General features: G+C 35.5%; 1 protein-coding gene across 1 annotated transcript in view; it reads left to right on the top strand.

Moving 5' to 3' along the window:
* Window positions 1–20230, top strand: part of cdkal1 (CDK5 regulatory subunit associated protein 1-like 1) — a 179692-nt gene that overhangs the window by 60515 nt on the left and 98947 nt on the right. Inside the window, exons 7-8 of the mRNA XM_055042067.1 lie at window positions 296–416; window positions 15360–15463. Coding sequence (XP_054898042.1) covers window positions 296–416; window positions 15360–15463 — 225 coding nt within the window. The remainder of the gene's footprint in view (window positions 1–295; window positions 417–15359; window positions 15464–20230) is intronic.

The raw sequence follows: 20230 nt of genomic DNA, 5'->3' as shown, positions 1-20230 counted from the left end.
TTACTTCCTGTGGCCAAAATCAAGACAACACAAACTGTAAAACAAATATCCAGCACATGTAAGCTAAAAAAGCACAGAAGATTGAAAGCTTCATGTTTTGTATCCTGACCCGTACATTTTCCTGATTTTGAACAACCTTCATTTGTATACATTCTGCAAGTATTTGCACTGCAAAATAATTTTGTCCAAATAATAGGATGATGATCATTTTTATGTTTAGTTGCCTTTACCTGATATAATAAGATTCTTATCATATCAGGATGATAAAGTTTGATTTGTCATCATGTGTCACCAGGTCACTCTGTTCGCCTGCTGGGTCAGAAGAAAGATGGTGGAAGGAGACTTGGAGGTGCGAGATTGGACTTGCCGAAGATTAGAAAGAACCCTCTGATTGAAATCATCTCCATTAACACTGGGTAGGACTCAGAGTTGCAAACAGAGAACACAGCTCATGAAATATTCAGGTTTATCTGAATTCTGCTCCAGTGCCTCCCTGCTGTTACAGTTCACTGTGTGTGGATGTTTCTGTGCTTTCCAGCATTATTTGTTCAGCCACACAGCTCCTCTGGGCTGTTTGTTGTGCCTCTAATTTTATCCATTTACAGGCTTTGCTTTGGATTTGTGTAGTATGTGGCTATACATATCTACATATAATCCTATTTCTTAAATGCAAATGAACTTTAATAGACAGAAAACAAGTGCAGGACCTTTTTTTCTATAATGGGAGCAGAGGGATATGCTGGCTCAGTTGCACTTATTTTTAGAGCAGGAATATTGTATATTATTTACTACAGTTTTTGTTGTTGTATATGTCAAATGCATATGTCTTGAATTTCTACTACTTTTACATAAAATAAAAAAATCTTGAAATATTAAAAAGACATTCCTTCTCACACACCATTTAGCGATCCATTGAGGTTTTATTATTTACATGGATATATTTTCTAATTTTGTCAATTCAAGAACTAAGGGGGAGACATTCATGTTTTTAGATGTTAGTATGAACAAACACTGACACATTTTTATGGGTTAATTTCACTGCGCTTACACAAAAGTGTTTGTTTTTGTAATCTATGTGGTAGAGACTCAGTGGCCTTGTTAAAAATGGTTACATCAGACCAACCCCAAGATGCTGATGACCCATCAGTTGCTTGTCTAAAGGTGACCCTCTACCACAATGAAGGAAATATTTTACAGATGTATAATTTGTGTTTGTTTAGAGAAGAGAGGATTTTTTTAAAATGTGTTTTTACCTTAATGACACACATTCCCAGCATTTTTCCAGGATCCCAGTAAACCTAGAATCCCAGAGTTGCAATATTTTTTTTGTCTTTCAAAGAAGCCTTAGACTACTTTTTTTTCCTCTGTTTTATAGTTCTGTAATTTCTCAGAAATTTCTGCTAATGCCCTTGAACCCTCTTAGCTTATTACAGTAGCATTTAACAGAGAGAGCAACCTGCAAAGAGAAATGTGGGCTTTTCTTTAGGTCATGACCCATTATTTATTACACCTATATAACTAGAATTGGTGTTTTATGATTACTTTGGTCGTTATCATAATGCTGGAGATGCTTCACTTTGTAGCAGTAAATCTAATCAATTTACATCTTTATGCTTGTTATTGGGGGAACTTTGCGTGCTTAAATATTTATTACCAGTCATTATAAGGAAAAGATTAAACTCCCACATTATATGTTGTAAGTGCAACATATTAAAAAACAGTTTTTATGAATCTGTACTTAAGAACCTTTTTGGGAACCAATTCAATATCTAAATGAGATATTGATACTTTAGTTTCCCTCTGTCTTTTCTTCTGTTTTGTGCATTTTTACTTTGTGAAATAAGCATTGCCTAAAGGAGCCAATTTTATTTAGTCAGCTGTTTGTGCATAAATACGACTTAGTTTTGCAAAGTTTCTTGATTAGATGAGTATATCAGCTATTAGCAACTTAATGTCTTAGAGGTGTGCCAGCTGTTGTTAGCTGACTTTGCCAGCTTGGGAAATTTTAACCGAGCACAGGTAAGCTATAGCCCATTTCTTGTGAAAAATTTCTCTTGTGAGGATCTCTGTTAATGAAAGACAGCTGCTCAGGTCAAAAAGCTTAAAAATGGGCAATTTTCTTCAAAAATGCATTTTAAATTAGTAGTCTGCAGCACTTGCCCTTTTTACAGTTTATTTATTTATTTCTATTTTTAAATCTTTATTTTGGAAAAAAAACAGCTAATACTTTTATGAAGATTTGATCCTTTACTTTATAATTTTATAATTAATCAGCACTGAAACTATGTCAAACATTTTTGTAAACAAATACGTGCAATATCTTAGATCATTGTTTTTTTAAAACTTTTGAGTTATTTCGAGCATCTAATGTCCTTGCATGCTGCAGATTTATATCTAATTAGTTGTGTGCATTGTGGTAACCTCTACTGCTTGCATGTTTGCACTGTGCTTTAAACACAGTAGATATAAAATTTAGACACAATAAATTACATTTGCTGTTGTCATGGTTGGAGCTCTTGAATTTAACAGAATTGTTTTCGTGTCTTACGCATTTATAGTCACGTCAATCTACAACTTTTGTGTCATGAGCCACTCACTTTGTATTCCCACCTGGATTGTTATATTTGTGACAACAATTTTGAATAGTTTTTATTTTTAGTTCTCTTTAAAAATTACCTGGATGTACCTGTACTCAGCAGTCTTACTGAGGCATTGGAAAAACCATTAGCACTCAAACATTAATACCCCTAATGTGAAGATGATGGACTAAATCAAACCTTGCTTCAGGGTTGAACACAGCATGTCTGATACATATTACTAAATATTGTTCTAATTTAACCTCAGTCAGAGGTGATTTTTGTATTATCCATTGTGTTTTCTCAAGCATTGCCTTAGACAAAATTTTTTCCAGAAAATATGCTGTAGAATCTTTGCCAAAAACTTTCCATTTGTATTATTCTTGTTCTCAAAGCAGGTTTATTCTGTCTCACTGCCAGCTGTGTTCCACTTTTTAAGTTATTTTTGTACTGGCAGATTAGAGGTCACAATGGTGGTTTTTAGTTTGTTTTAGGTTGGCATTCATTATTAACTAATTAAAAACTATCTACCTTTCAGTCGGCATAAGGTGATGTGAGATCTGTGCCTCATGCTTCTGTCCCCTTGAACAATTGAAGACCTTCACTTCTAACTTTCTTTCAACATATTTCTCTCTTAATACCCTTGATTGTTTTTATTTTAACATTTATTTGATATGTCTGATGCTTTCACTAGAAGAGACATGCAAACCTCTTTCAAGTATTAGTTGAGATTCACGTTTCTTTTTCATAAGAGACTTGTCACAAACTATAAAAGCTCCACTGCTACGCCCAAACTGTTCTGCTCTGGGTTCACAAAACATGTTTCCCTCAAAGATGGTTTCCTTCTCCATTTAAAAGTTTTCTTTAAAGAAAATGCCTTTTTATATCTTTATTTCAGAAATGTTCAGTCCTCTTGACTCTCACCCATGGAGCTCATTGTTGGTCCTGTTTGTGCTGCAGAGATCTCTTAATATCATTTTCAATCTGAGCACTCTTACTTTGAGTGTCTTTTTAAAACATCACAAACAACAATTTCAGGGCTTAAAAGACATCTTGAAATGTGGATGCTGATTTTTTTTTTTTTTTTTTTTTTAAAGAGGGAGGTGACAGAGACTTCAGATGCCCAAGTATGTTCTCCAAAGCCATTCTAAGAGTAATTATCTATCTCTTCTTCAGCAATTAATTATTATTATTATTATTATTATTATTATTATTATTAGCCAGGCATATGGTTAGCAGATCAAGCTTATAATCATTTTTTTACTTTTTGTATTTATTTTTATACCTCAAAACATGGGTGTTCATCATTCTGTGCTGCGCTGTATCTCGGAGAATATATGCCGATTTCAGACTTTCACCAGACTCCGTCCTGCAGGGGTTTTGTGTGCCCTCTTTTTTTTCCAACAGTGTCCGACTGGCTGCAAATAAAGCTCAATGTTTTTGCTCTTTACACTAGAATGTCACATGTGAAACAGTGGATTTACACACGTGCTTGACAAGATAAATTAATTGTTGACCAAATTTCCCCAAAAAATAGACCTTTAAATACTAAAAATGTAAGCTAAATGCAGCTTTTTGTTCAGGATATTTTGAAACTGGTGTCCCTAATTTGATGTGGTTCTCATGTCAGGAAATGAGGACAAATGAGACAGAATGAGTTCTTTATGTGCCTTTTCTTTTTTAGAAAATATGTTTTCTTTGCATCTGCCCGAGATGGTGGTGACATCATTAGCTATATTTGCCAGCTGCTGAAACAGAGATACTTTTGTAGCAAGTGGTATTCATATCTACAACATCACTCATTCATCCAAACTCTCCCTGCATCACAGAGAACTGTTGTGCGTGTGGCCTCTCTTTGACTTGTTGCTAATTTGTCTTTGTATGAGCATGTGGAATCATTTAAGCTTTCTTGCTCATGTTGTCTTGCTAAATGTCAAACTGATGTTTTCCTTTGGATTGGAGTTTATCCACAGGAAGTTTCAGTCTTTAAAAGTCTTTAATCTTAAATAATTTACATGAGATTAACGGTGAACAAATTTTGGTTAAACTAAAAGATACTTGTGAAAGACTTGGATTAAGACATTTCTTCATTCTTGTGTGTAGCTAGGTATTTGGAAGATTTCCTCTCCTCTGTTGAAGAGAGGAAAGTTTACATCAAACCTAAGAAGGTTTGATGTAAATATATACCATTAACTTTCTTTAAGCACTGAACTGAACAACATAACAGTAATTTAAAACCAAAAAGGATTACCTGGAGGTAGTTAATTTTCAGGTTTTATGTGCATTAAATTTGGGAAAAATGATGAGTCTGCAGATTTGTGGTCATGGATTTTTATTTTATTACCAATTTGATTCCTTAAGCACAGACATTTTGCTATAATAGCAAATAGACCTGAAAATTCTTTTAAAAAAAAAACCTCAACCAAGTAAGAAATAAATACTACGCAAAACTTTCAAGACCTCTGAGAACACGTAAAAGGCTGATTGATGCCACATTGTAAAACAAGCCTGGTCAGGATTTTTTTTGCCCATGTTGTTAGAAGACGGAAACTTTTCCTGGAGTTTTCAGGTCTATTGGCTATGATAGCAAAATGTCTGTGCTTAAGGAGTCATACTGGGTATAAAATAAAAACCTTTCACCACAGACTCTTATTGTTTTCCACAACTCTAGTGCATAGAGAACCTGGAAATTAACTACTTCCAGTTAATCATTTTTAACTTCCTGTTACGTTGCTAAGTCCAAACATTAAAAAGGTTTACTATAAATATATGCTATTAACTTTTAGTCAGACTCAAAATATTCAGTTTCTCAAAGTGTTCAGAGTTTATATTTAGTACTTCTGCATCAGTTTATCTTTGTATGAACTAGGAAAGTCAGAAGTTGACTAAATGTTTAAATCTAGGTGAAAAGAAACAACCAGAGAACACAAACTACTTTCTGTTACACTTCTAAAGCCTTCAGATACTTTTCAGTTTAGACAATGATTATCTGAAGCTTAATTTTCTTGCACAAAACCCATTTCTCCTCTCAAATTACTCTGCACACTTTGTGGGTATGACAGATGAACCTTCTTTATTATCATATTCATTTTATTAGTGCAGATCCTCACAACACTATAGAATAGTATCTCGCTTGGGACCAACCATGAAAATTTAATTTTGTGTTCAAATTGATTCACAATATTAGTTTCATTAGATTGCATATTAATTTCATTTGCACCTATTAAATCTAAATTAGATTGGCTTCTTTTTTTTACCAAGGTAATTTTAGCACCCATCAGAAAATACATTCAACTTAGTCCAGCTAGGCCTTCAATAGCCTCTAGCTTTGTAATAAAGGAACATCATCAGCCTTCTCTTGGGCTATTAGCTTAGTTATTAGAAAATCTCTCTATATCATACGTACATTAACAAAAGCTTGAGTATAAGATTCAGTCCACAAAAACTATATATGTATAAAAAAAATCAACTTTGTAGAGTACATTGTTGGTGAACAACGCTGCAAAGCATAGCAGAGTGAACGATGTCCAGCGTTCACGCTGCTACACAACTTCAACTCTTCTCTGTGAAAAAAGAAGAAAGCAAAAAACCTGCTCTGTCGAGGCACTGAGAGTCCAATTGTAAGACCTTATAGATGTTTGGGTTGAATAGGTGCAGACCTGTTTATTCGTTGTGTGATGTTTCTCATGTCAGTAGAGCAATGAGAAAAAGTAGAAGCTGTCTTGATCCAGATCATGGATTATTTCATATTCTTCAGGGGGATTTAATACATTTTTCATCTCTCAAAGTTTTCTTGTAGTTCTTGGGTTACAAGTTGTTGTTTTTTTCTACTTTAGTATTGAGTTAAAAGTTTCTATTTACTCTGATGTGCATCAAATATTTTCCTGCTCCAGAATACTCAATAATCACCCAGGCCAGTATGTAAGCATTTTTTTTAGCTACTTTTCAGTTTTTCCTTTTTCCATGCACCCCTTCTTTTACACAGTTTCTAAATGTGTTATAGGTCGTTACTTTTCATTAGCTGTCTAGTTCCCATTCTCCATTTACTTGCTTTTTTTGGCTGTCAGTATCTTGTTCATTTGCATGAGGTTGTGCTAAACACTGGTGGTAATGATCCTCTACTCTCACCCTAAGCCAGAAACCATCTTCATCATGTGTATCCTCCGGGCAGACAGGAAGGCCGGATGATTCAGTTTAACAGACACTGACAGTACACTCGTGGTTCGAGATCTCTCCTTAACTCAACAAGTGAGGAATGACTAGCGGGCTGCAAGTGATGATCTGGCAGCTCATAGATTGAAATAAGACGAAAGCTTTTTGGAAATAAATATGCATTTGTGTTCTATTCTTACACTTCCATCAGCAAAATCAACGCTGTGAAGATTTTGGTCCAGACGTGTTTCACACTGATCCATGAAACAGAAGTCCTGGGTGATCCAGCAAGAGATTTACTTCAAGTTATTGCTGCTCTATGGCAATCTAAAAGCTACTGAATTGGTTTTAACTACACTTGTTTCACATTTTCACATCACTTTTCTTGGAGAAATTGTGATATGTGACATGTTGTGAACTGTTGACGATATCTGGTTGTATTGAATTTTGCAGTCTGTTGAGAAAAAGGGAATTTATCATTTCCTGCAAGATAAAACCTGAGCTTCAAAAGCGTGTGCTTAATTTCTTAACATGAAATGTCCTTCAGAGTCCATCTGGGTTGTGCTTAGAAATGTTTGACAAATGCAAACTTCAACATCTCGTGAATACAAACACTGAAGGATTTAATTTCACTGGGGTTGTTTTTATTCCAGAAGGTAAATTTCAATTTTTCTGAAGTACTTGCCTAATCCATCTAGGAAGGATAATGGATAACCTTGCAGCCCAAACATTTTATCCCTTTTTCTTTGTTCAGCTCCTTCTATTCACTTCAAGTAGTTTTTTTTTTAATGATTTTTTTCCCTCTTACTCTAATGTTGCCATGTTTATCTATTTAAAGGAATAATAATGCAATGTGGCCATTAAGTTGTGTTGAATATTGCATGAATCTATTGTTGGAAGCTTTATTCAAACTAAACAGAATTAATTTCTTTTTGTGTACTATTTTCTACTTGTTCCAGGTCTGTGGTTAGTTTATGTTCACACTGTAAACAATTCTAGCAGACTTGTGGCTTATTTCTAATAGACCTTTATTCCTGCCAAATGTTTAATTTATGTAGTCCCCATCAGTCACTGTAGCAAATTGCACATATGCACTAACAGACACTACATAAACAAAACCAGCATAAAGAGAGAATAGGGTCTGTGTGGTTGCATGTCAGAATATATAGTGGATATATTTGTGTCAGCAATGAAACCCCCACTGTGTGAGCTGCTTCTTTTCTGCCATTTGCATCGTGGTGCATGGACCACTTCATCCACCACTAGAGCAGTAGATATCATCGCCACTTATTTGTGCAGATGCGTTTCTGGAAATGTTTAGCCAGCTAAAAAAGCCTTGTAGTTGGAATCATAACTACTGTATCTACTGTAGAAAAACTCTGGAAGCTGGTGGTTAAATGTTTGTTTAGACAGTGTCATATAGTTTATTTTACCAAATATGCTTGAATATACCCCCAAAACATTGTGGGTTACAATGAGATGAGATGATACTAATTTTGTGTAACATTAGATAATTTGTGTATCTTTTTAAGTGCTCCCACTCTGATAAGTGCATGTACACTGGGTGAGGGTACAGTTATACATGGTAAAATTCATAGTTTTCTTCCATGTCATGGCCAGATCAATAACTTTTTATTATTCTGATCATAGATTTATTGAATCTGTAATCTGTAATTGCTGTATTGTACTGATGTAATTATGGGCGGAAATTTCTTCATAAAGTTTTCAACTTATCTCAGAAAATATTTCTCGGCTTCAATCTCGAGTTTTTATTCTTTTACTACTCAGGTAATAGATGCATTTTACTTCAGTTATCTGAATTTTTTTCTTAACATTTAAGCTGTATACATGTTGCCTTAAAAATCTTTACCTGACCTTGTGTTTTTATCAAGTCCTGGTTGTAACCCTTTTTCTTTCAAGCAGCAGAACTGAAAAGTCTTCTGTCAAGCAATTACAAAAACAGAAGAGGGAGAGAATGTTCTGATTTACTTCAGTAAAGTAGAATTACAGCAGAGCGAGAAGTGTTTACAATAGGATTTCTGATCACGTACATACATGTGCAGCATTGTTGTCATGCTTGGATGCACACAACACACACAATCTACTTTGATTTTACACTTTAGCTCATGTTCAGCACATACAAACACGTCTGTTCAAAAAAAAAATAATCTTTATTTTAGTCCTGACACACCATTGCTTGCTTTCTCTCTCGATTTCTGTTTCTCTCTTATGTCCCCACACTCACAAACAAACTTCTTCAAGCCTTGTACTATAGTGGTCTTTCATGCTGTTTATCAAACCAATGTATGGGTAGTTTTCAGCTCCAGTGGTCTGAACATTTTATTCCATTTCACTCTTCCCCATTACCAAACACAGAAACACTCAAATGCGTGCTTGAGACTTCACACTCATGCACACACAATGTTCCTCCAGTGTTCTCTCCACATGCACTCAACAGAAGAGACACTGATCTCCCCAGTATATCCAAAAGATTGATGTGTCTCCTTGGGCAAAATGAGATTCTGTGCCATTACAAGGTAATACAGTACACAACCCCTGAGTAACTGAATTAGTCCTACTGTGTCACAGCCAAATGAAGTTTGTACATAGACATGCACATGTAACCACAACTCATCATCTAATGCTCTTTTTGCACAACCTGGTTTCCTATATGCATCTTTTCAAGTGATAAATGGAGAACAATCATCATACCCGAGCCTCCTTCCACTGATCAGGTGTCTTCTGTGATGGTTTACAAATGCGAACCAGTCAACGTGTCTCAATGGGGAAATGTTCCTTTATGCACTCATTGCATCAGATTTAAAAGTGAAACATCAGTGTTTTGCAGGTATTATGGTTTACATTTGTCCTATCTCAATTTACATTGTGCAAACCAAGCATGCACATAAAAGTGTTGCATGGAAACTAAAAACACTGAATGTTCTTGTGTCAGGCGAGTTTCAGACCCTTTTCTAATTTTTATTTCTGTTGGGTTACTGCTTGTTTATTATAAGTGTGCTTTTCATTTGAGATAAAACCTAAACAACATAATATATCTGGTACTCTTGATGGAATGTAGTTGCACTGTAGTACTTCGTGTAATGTTTATGTCAAAGATCACATAAAGTAGTTGGTACATCATAATAATGGAAAGAAAGAGACAGATAAAAAAAAGTGGGTTAATCCAGACAGATACAGTCATTAATAATCAATATTCAACATATAAAAATACAGTTCAGTGCCCCTGTGAACAGAGTACATATAGGAAACCACTGCAAATGCACCATAAAATTGACTTTGGCAAAATATTCATGTTTATGTGGACAAAACTTTAGAGGGGAAGCAAAATTTTAATATTCTTAACATGAGTTCTACAATGACATCAGTTCAACTTTTCGATCCTGATATTTATCAACCCAGTTTACTTTTTTTATTTACCAGAGCAAGCAAAATCCAAAAGTATGATATTTACAGCTACTAAATGTAGAAAGTAGGACCTCATGTTTTTTACACAAATAAAATCTGTTATATAGTTGGATGTAACAATTTAAACATCTGTCTGATGCTTATTCCAGCTGAAGTGATGCACCTGGATAAATTATTTAGAACTGCTGTGAATAAGCAGCCACCAGAAAGCCTCCTTTTCTTTATATACTTAACCAGACTTAAATGTAAAGAAGCATAATTTTTTGCTGATAAGCGGCAATTTGTAAAACGACAATATCACACATTTCATTCCTTTAATACGGCATCAGTGTTATTGAAAGGAGCAGACTTGTTTTAGCTTGTCTTTGAGACTTATTACATGTTTAATAATTAAGTATGAAAGTGTTGAGCAGAAGCATCAGGGAAACCAGTACATTGGTGGGATTTATCAGTCAGCTAAATTATAAAGTGTTCAGTGTTGCAGCTGGGTTCATCAGCTGTTCAAGTTGTGACATGTCTGTAAGTTCAGCTCTTATCTCTGTGCAGCATTTGTACTCACTGTGAGTAACCCTGAAGGCTCCGCAATAAACGTCTTACCATTCTTTTTCTGTAACAATGACCCGATTGATCTAGTACAAACAGTCTCTAAAGATCTGCCTACAGACAAAACAGGCAGTCGTGAAAACAGTTTCTATGTAGATTCGGAGTTGTGGTTTCACACACAAATGCACATGACCTGGCAGGCATTCCCAAGCTGCATTTTCTTGTCACAACAACAAAGGAAGTTACTGTAGAAGTTGCAAAAAACTGAAGGGAACATGAGGCACCCTTTTTAAAATGGCTCTTTCAGCGTCTGATACCGCAAACATGAGACTCAAATGAATAGGCTCGATGCAGCAGCTGAGTTTGAACACTGAAACAAACCCCAGCTACATATCAAACTCTCCACAGACGGCTAGAAGACAAAATGTTGTAAAGATTTATTGACAAGCAGGGATTGCTTACTTTAAGTTTAAAGTAATGTATTAATGTTGTGAAATGTTTCTCCTGACTGAAAATGAAATTAACATTCTAACTTTAATCTGAGAATATGAGAATATGTCTTTTGCCACTTATATATGTATTAGGTTTGACCTCTTTGTCCCAAACTTGGCAGAAAAACTTGGCTGTCTCCTCAAATGCATCATTTGTTTTTTGGATGTCTTTGTCAGATCTTGGATAACAGATGATTAAAAATGGTCTACTGTTATCAGCTCATATGTCTACTACATAGAAAAAGTCTATTTGAATAAAATTTCTCAGCAGATAGGCCATGTATCTATTTATTTGTTTGATATGGGGTCATAATCTATAAAATTAAGAGTCAACTTGAATAACAAGGGAATGATGTAAAATCTTTAAGAACAAAAAAGTGCTAAATCCTAAAAATTACCTGGTAAAGTTGACAGCAAATCAAAACACTTCTAAAATGTAACCCACTTGAAAATTACACATAAAAACATTAAATACTAAAATACAAATAATAATATTAAAAATTAAATCTCATTTTATTTGTTGAGCTCAATTTTTAACATAGCTAGCAATTAAAACATTCACGTTTGGTAATTAAGCACCGAGATAATTTAGATCCAGTGTTATTCCAACCACTTCAGAGTTTTGTCACATGATGGAGGAATTGGAGTGGAAAATCAGTGAAATGTTAAAAAGCCAGGAAATTGATTTATAATTTTGAGCACAAAATATATGAATTTATGAAAGTCTAAGGACATTTTGCATAATCTAGTATTGTATTTGCACCGACAATTAACATTTCTGTCTATGCACTGTTGCGTTTCTCTTGGCAAATCTGAAGACTCATACAAAATACTGTTTTTGCTTTAAAGTTGAGCCAAGTTAACCTCTGAACATTAAACGATTGCTGTAATCCTAAACCCTTATTATGGCTTATAATATAAAAAATGTATACTTAATTTAGTTTTTATTGAGGTATTTGGTATGCTTGCTGAGTGTGTTTGTAATTTGAAGTAGGTTGAACTGCCAAGTCGTTTTTCTGAATTAGTAATCATCTTCTATTCATTGCTCTTATTAGGTCTTCTCTCTATTGTTCTGGCATTCTTTGTTCCTTGACTCCACATTATTTAGCCACCTCCACTTTGACTTTGAGATGACACCAACAACAAACTTACAGGCTTTATGCATTGTTCAGATAGATAATGGGAGTTTTAAGACATTGTTTGCTCATATACCCACTTCATCCGCCTCCAAGTCCCATCAATAAGCGAAGTGAATAATCTGTCTTTACAATTTGTAAAGTGCCCAGACTCCTCCGTACAGTCTAAGCTTTGTTTTCTTAATTACATTTTGAAGCTTGCACAATGCAGACCCCCATAAACACATGCATTCTCTTTTTTGAATACACCAATGACCCAATTTGTTTATGCATAATGCACTTTTCTAATTAATGTGTAGATACTAAATGCTTATCAGAATGAAAACATTTTTCTTGCTCCACTCACTTCCAGTGCGTCTCTTTAAGATTTTGCATAAGTGAGGTTCTGCAAAGAAGAAAATACTCTTGTGTATGAGCCTGTGTGTCAAGGGAGCTTTGCACACAGGCTCATACCCAGAGAAATACCCAGAGTTTTGTTTCTTTGTTATACTTTGAAGGCTACAGTAACACAATAGCTTTTGTCTAAAATTACCTACATACGGGACTCAGATACACCTGGGAAGTAGCCTTTTACATTCTTACACATTAATGAATTACTCTGATGTCAGCTGCAGGAGCCCCCTCTAAGGTTTAATTAACAGGAACAAAACAGAAGGGTTAGGACAGGTACAAAGTAGGAAAGGGATGGTAACTAATAGGAGGGTGAGGGTGGTATACTTTGAGTTTGAAGTGTACTTGACAAATAAGATTTTGAAAAATTGTAAAACTCATAGTCTTAGGCATTACAGACAACTGTTTATGACCTAAAAAGATATGTTATGAAAGACTCCTGTCAGTGCTGTACATATGCAGCAGTTCTCCTGGTATCTCCTTCAGAACTTTTAGAAATAAATGTATACTCAATATAAGTTTGGTGTCAGAATGAAGTAAACAGCCAATTCAAGTAAACATACATTGATTTATTTGTAAGCATAACAAACAAAAATGTACAACATTGTCCTAAGATTTTGTGTTGCTGATAAGTTAAATTATATTGTCATCCCAATATCAGAAAGAGGAATATCAGCATCTCAATTATGTTTGGTCGCAATAAGACATTATCATTTTTTTTTTTATATCAGCTTCAACCTTAGTACATCCTAGGACCTATGTCCATGTCAACTTCTTAATGTTGATTTGGTACATCAGAAAAATAACTGTCTATTTGATTCCTTTTTTATGAATTATATCCCTAAAGTACCATACTTTTGTCTAAGTAAGATAAGCAATATAAAATCATACCTTTCATAGCAGAATATGATTAGAGTATTAGATGCTCTTCTGCAACCGAGCTTCAACACAAAACAAGCTTGTGTCAGAGACATTGATGATGTTTCACTCACTCTCTATGTCTTAAAGTGTTGACGAGCTTTTGCAGCTTGTTGGAAGTTTATGAAAAAGTCAAATCCACTGTGTTGTGATACTGGACAAATGTTTAGCAGCAGTGCATTCACACAGCCATATGAGCAAACGTCCACATAATTGATGCAAATACACATACTGACAACCAAGCCTCGGACTGTCTCTTGAGATTAACGTTGGTGTGATCCACTCAGCGAGGGCTGATCACATTAGAATGGATGTACCCCCGGTGGTGTGTGTGCATGCTTGTACACAGGACCCCATCTGTCTGTGTTTTCTCCACAGTTAGGTTCTGTGACCTAGCTACCATCTTCAGTGCTCTCTGCTAGGATCGACAATACCCTTAGAGTGGGGGTTCAATCTCATTTCCATTGTGGGCCATATCAAGATCACGAATGTCCTCAGTAGGCCAGTTGTGGCAAAATGTATTGATAAAACTACTTATACAAACACAATAAGTCGCTGTCTGCATTTGAGGAGTACTTCAATTAAATGCGGAACATCTTTTCACATTGATGTAAGTTGCCAACATACAGATAAAAACTGCTTTGATTTGATTTATAAATATTTGAATGTTTTATTCTGTTGTGTGTAATATATATATTTCTTCTACTGAGAGTTCTTAGAAAAGCCACTGATAAATATGTTGTTCTGCTTATGGAACAGCACTGTTTCAGTCAATATGTTGCATAGGTTTTTCAACAACAAACCACAACTAGAATTAGAGTTGAATGTTGTCTACATTTATAAATGAACTGCTGAAAGGAACAGCTTGTCTTTGAGCCTGATGTGACAAATTTGAGGTCATCCTTGCAATTGCTCTTTATATAAATAGTTCTGCTCAACATTGTTGCTTTTTAGCTGACTTACATTTAGAGAAAAAACCCTTTGTTTGATGCAAATAAAAGGTTATTTGAAACTAAGATCTACCCCAGACTCCATACACTGCTATCATTCTACAGCTTAGTGTGAGACAGTAATTTTCATTTTTTTCAATTTTCTTTTTCCTGCTTCATTCTTCAGCTTCTGCCTTTTCACGGTCAATTTAAATAAAACTTTTCTATTTTCGTAATACAGAACAATGCATTGAGTCAAGGGTTTCCACTGTTCTCTTAAAGACAGCTGTCTGTGGTGCTTTTGAAAGGAGCTAAAGTCTTTATGAGGGTTTTATGAGGAATAGGACAGTTTTGACTCTGGTTTTACGTACAGTATGGTGAGGCTGATCTGTTGACTCTAAATCAAGTATTTTTATTCAAGTTTCTTCCCTTAATTGTTTGCTTACAGTTTCAATTTGTTTTTTTGAACATTTGTAGTGATGTTTGATACACTTTTGTCATGTTTTGTTTTTGTTTTTAACTTTCAGTTCAGAAGATGAATCCTCATTGCTTTGCTTTGTTTTCTTGCATTTTATGTTGTCTATTATATGCTTTGTGTTTTTTTTTATCTTTGTAAACACTTTAAATCCATGATCTTAAAAGGGAGCTGTATGAGTATATTTTGAAGCAAACTAAACACCAAGTGCTTGTTAAACTAATTCAACCGATGACAAACTTTGTGCTTTTTTTAAAATTTTTAATAATGCATATTTCAAAGTATTGATGAACCATCTTTCTACTTTGTTCATGTTGGTCCAGGTGTTTGAATGCATGTACGTACTGCAAGACAAAACATGCTCGAGGAGAATTGGCCAGCTATCCCATAGAGGAGCTTGTGGAACGAGCTAGGCAGTCTTTCCAGGGTGAGTATCTTAATTTGACTCTACACATACAATCACCATGTCACTTAGAATATTGGTCTTTAATCATTATTAATTTATTATTATAAATTCATTCAATAGAGATGGTAATAGGAAAGTTGCAGAAAATACACAACTAGTAATTACTGTCTGAACATGTTGTAGACATGAACATGCCAAGGGTATCTATGTTCTTGGAAAGTGTAGAGTAGGGTAGTTTGATTTATTATTCAGTGTGTGCCCAAGAGTGTTGCTCTTGGTTTGCTGTGCAGTTGCAGCATATTTGTATGTTTGTGTGTCCTATCATGCTTTATATGGAGGCTCTCGGTTTGAGTAACACATGTTGATGTTTTTGTTCTTGGGGAGAGGCTCCTGCCAGTTGGCTCTAGTTTTTGTGCCAAAGGAACAGCTGTTGTGGCCTGGCATCTGTTTCTTAAGAGCACTCTCCCAGAATCCCAAACTGCACAGCAGGCTACTCTTCCATCAAGCCCCAGGCGGGTCAAACAAGGGCAAGTTTACACACTGCTAACCTAGAAGTCCCGCTATCTCACCTAGAAGCAGCGGTGTCATCAGTTTTAGGAAGGACAGTAATTTATTGTCTTATATGTTATAGTAGTGTTATTTTTTTTTTAAAAAAGTATTTTGCTTTGTTTTGGGGTATTTAAACAGCTGCTGTAATATTATTATTAGGATTTATGTTTTACACACAAATATACAAATATTGGCTTTATGATGTTCTTCCTGTTTGTGACATGAACGGCACACAAAGCTTTATAGAAATGCAGCATATTCTTGTTGGATATTTTCTGGATTCTGCTGTGTCAGTGCATCAACATTTATCTGAGCCATGACTTTTCAAAAATAATGCATCATTTTTTGATGAGGCTCTCACATTACAGTGGCAAAGGAAAATTGAAAAGAAGATGTCCTTGTCAAGGGCAGTTTTTAGTAAGTCCCTCCCAGATCCCTCCAAAACAGCTGCATCTATGCCACTGCCACAGGCTGGGCAGTCAAGGGCAAACACACCAGCTGCGCAGACTTTGTGTGTGTGTGTGTTTTTACACATAAGTGATGCGTTAAAGAAAAAAAACAAAAAAAAAAAAAACAACCAACCTCACCCGCAATAATAGGGTCATGCTTTATATTGGAAGAACACCTACCAATGCCAAGTGAAACTGAGTCCTCCAATTAAAACAGTAGTTAAAAGCTGTTATGTAAATTTGAAACATCAACTAACCAATCCAGCAGTAAGGTTGTTACTGACGGGCTATTTTCAGAACTCAAAGGGAAACTGACAAGTGGCATCAGCTTTTATTATTATTGTTACTGTTACAGTTGTCTCAGTTGAAAATAGAACCAGCATAAAAACAAAGAACATTAAACATTATTTGTTAAACAGTCACTTTCCATCTAACTGTATTGTACATTTCTATTTCACATTTTGCAGGTGGTGATGATAAAAAATTCTCCCAAACCAGTAAAATTCATAATATGTTGTCAATTATAATTATTCATCTTTCAACCAATAAAGCTATGCAGCTAAACTTATTTCATCTGGTCCATCATGATTACTTCCATTTATTGTTATAGCAACCTGCAACCAGCAATGCACACAGCATTCAGTATTGTTTCTGTGAGGCAGAAATTACCTCCCCAAGCAAATTTTTAAATATACTTGGTCCTAAGTCTGATTTATCACTTCAGAATAATGCTTTAATTTAAAATATATTAGAGAGAGACTTTTTTAGGAGAAGCCCTGAAGTACAGCCATTAAATTTAGGAGAGTTACACAAAGTCAAATACACTTTTAGAGCCAAAGGAGTCAAACTAAAGACATAAATAGGGAGTCAGAGACCAAAATGTGTGAGCTTACAAGGTTTGAATATACTGATCAGGAAATTCAATCTGACTTGTTTATTAAATGAAAATTTTGGGTTAAAAATCTCCGGCTGATTGGTATTTTACAACAAACTACGACCAACATAACCAGCATGTGCTCAATTTTCAACAAATAACTTGTATTGTGTTGCCTGGATTATCAATATTTTGAGGCAACAATCTGTTACAGCGCTGGTAAAAAGGGAAAATACAGGTTTCTGTTTTACTGAAAACAATCACCGGAAATTGGGATTGTGCATTTTTTGTATAACGTGTAAACATCTGATTAAAGACTACATTATTGATAAGAAGGTTTCATCAGAATTATTTATTCTTATTCAGGAATAATTACAGTTGTGCACCATTTGGTAATCTGATGTATATATTTTTTGTCACATCAAATGTCTGTTTTCTTCAACAGTTGAAATGATATGTCACATTTCTGAATGAAAGGCACAGTGTGTTCTCTCCATCAAATATTTTTGTGGATTTTAAATTACATCACGGCAGTGTAGCAATCCCTCTATCCTCTCCGTCTCCCTCTATTAGCCACCTTTTTCTTATCTCAAATAAATTGAGTCTTACAAATGGACTCTGCAATTTGATTTACTATTTGATCTGTTTTGAATGGAAATGCGCTGAAAGTATGAATTGCTAATTTTGATTGGCCGACCTGCCAGTTTTAGAGGTATTTGACTGGTTTATCTCTGGGAACTTTGAAAGGATTTATGGGATTTATTCAAATACGATTTGAGGTATATAGCTCTCTTTCCATCTGGAAAAGGGTGGGAGAATGTGCGTGCACAGCTTTTAAAGTAATCTGAATTATTCAAATGTATGAATGTATAATTTTTAACATCAGAGAGGTTTGTTAATGCATGCAGGTAATGGAGGCTGTGAATGTCATGGCAAATGACAAGCTTGTGGGTGTGTATGACTATTTGGGAGATGAGTGTAGAGGTTTATATGTGGAGTTTATGACACATGGTGAGAAGAAGGGAGTGGGCTGGCCTGTGTGTCAGGAGAAAAGGGTGCATCTTAAGGTGCATATTTGTCTGGAAAAGAAAAAAAGGTGGAAAACCTGGTATTTGATAGTTTTCTTCTGGAAGAAAACTTAAGTTCTTGTATAAATGATAGAAATCCTCTTAGTTCTTGGTAAATATTATCCTTCTGCGCCACTTCAGTCAAAGTTTTAAATGTGCTTTTGAACCAGACGCACTCCAATCCCTGACTCTTCCACGCGCCGTCTACTCCCAGTCAGCAATGTAGTCTTTACTTTCAACTTTGAATACCTTACTATGTAAAGTATTCCTTTTACACGACTCTTACTGTTGTTGCAGAGTTTTTTGCCTTGTATTTCAGCATATTGAAGAATATATTTCATGAGTTTAAATGTGACATAATGAAGGGTATATTTTGTAATACCAAGTCTTATGTGTCACATTTATTTCATATGATGCTGTTATAAATTGTGCATAGAAATATAGACTGGGGAATTTTCTGCCTTCTTAATTGGCAGAAAATTATTATTGAAATTAATATGGAAGTCAGTGATTAAGTGTCAGTTTTATGGATTCAGCATGCTGAAAAAGTAAAGCCTCTAAACATTATGGCTGGCTCTCAGAAATAACATGGGTAACAGAGCCAGTCAGACAGGGTAAGATGCCAGGGCTGACCAGAGAGATAAAGCTCTATTCTTGTTGTGCTCCTCAAACTCCTCACTGCTGCTGTTGCCCGGTCATTTTGAACTGTCACTAGGGTGTGTTTCAAACGGCTCTGTCTGAAACAGGATGTGACGCTTCCTAGGCACAGACACATGAGGATCATTCCCACATGACATAGTATATTAGCGTGTGACATGCATTGCAGCAATCATGATGCAATTTAGATTTTGGGCTCAAGCTAAGGCTGGAGGCTTAGCTTGAAATACCTTTGTGAAATGTTATGCTCAAAGGAGACTTTTGTTTTTTCTACATAATAGAAACAACAATTAGTTGCTGGGAGTAATGTCGTTGCCTCTCAAATTTGATGCACTGCAGGCAAAAAATACCCGCTAATGTTCACAGACATCATCTGCTTTTCTTTCACATTTCCACATGACTGCTAGCATCAGTGTTAAACACATATATTAACAGAAATGACACTGCTTAGTTTCTGGGTTCCAGCTGGATGACATATGACAGATAGCCAGAGATAGACAGACAGATATACAGCTCGCTGGGTAGGTCCAACATCTGTGACAGGTGTCAGCTCCTGTTTGCCTCTGCTGCTGCAGTTATGCCAGATGAGGCTGCCAAAGTTTGTCGACTATGATCCTGTATGGCTGAGTGGATTATTCAGGTTGCAAAGGTATAGTTTAGTGCCTTTGAATTACACCTGGAATCAGATTACATGAAGGGTCAGTGAACCTTTCAGGGGATGTCTGGTGATCACCTCAGAACAGAAAAGGTTAGAGGAAAGGGTTTGGTCATGCAGGAAACACGTTTGGCAGATGCACTGGGTCAAAGCAGATGTGATTGTGAAGAATTTCAGAAGCTGTTGGCATTAGCACAGCGTCCTGCAGAGTGCAGAGATTGAAAACAAAACTCAAACCAAAGGGAGAACTGCCAAGAGATTTAAATATTGATGGGAGCATTGATCACAGTTTAGCCACCAAAGTGCCATTTATTGAAAAGAAGTGGAAAACTGCTGAGCATGCAAGAACTAGTACAAATTTCCTGTATGAAGGGAGTCAAATTCATTATCCCCTGCAAGAGCTCTCATGGAGAAGCTAAAATGGATTTTCTGAATCACTTCCAGGCCAATAACTCGTTGATGTTTTTCACACAGACAGAGGTTTTCCCCCTGTGTGCTACAACTGAGATATAACCAGGGCTATAGCTTCGCCAGAGT

The sequence above is a fragment of the Poeciliopsis prolifica genome, unplaced genomic scaffold (assembly GCF_027474105.1).
Source record: "Poeciliopsis prolifica strain line A6 unplaced genomic scaffold, Auburn_PproV2 SCAFFOLD017, whole genome shotgun sequence".
Taxonomy (NCBI): Eukaryota; Metazoa; Chordata; class Actinopteri; order Cyprinodontiformes; family Poeciliidae; genus Poeciliopsis; species Poeciliopsis prolifica.
Note: the sequence above shows the minus strand (reverse complement) of the source record. Positions and strands in the feature narration are given on the sequence as shown.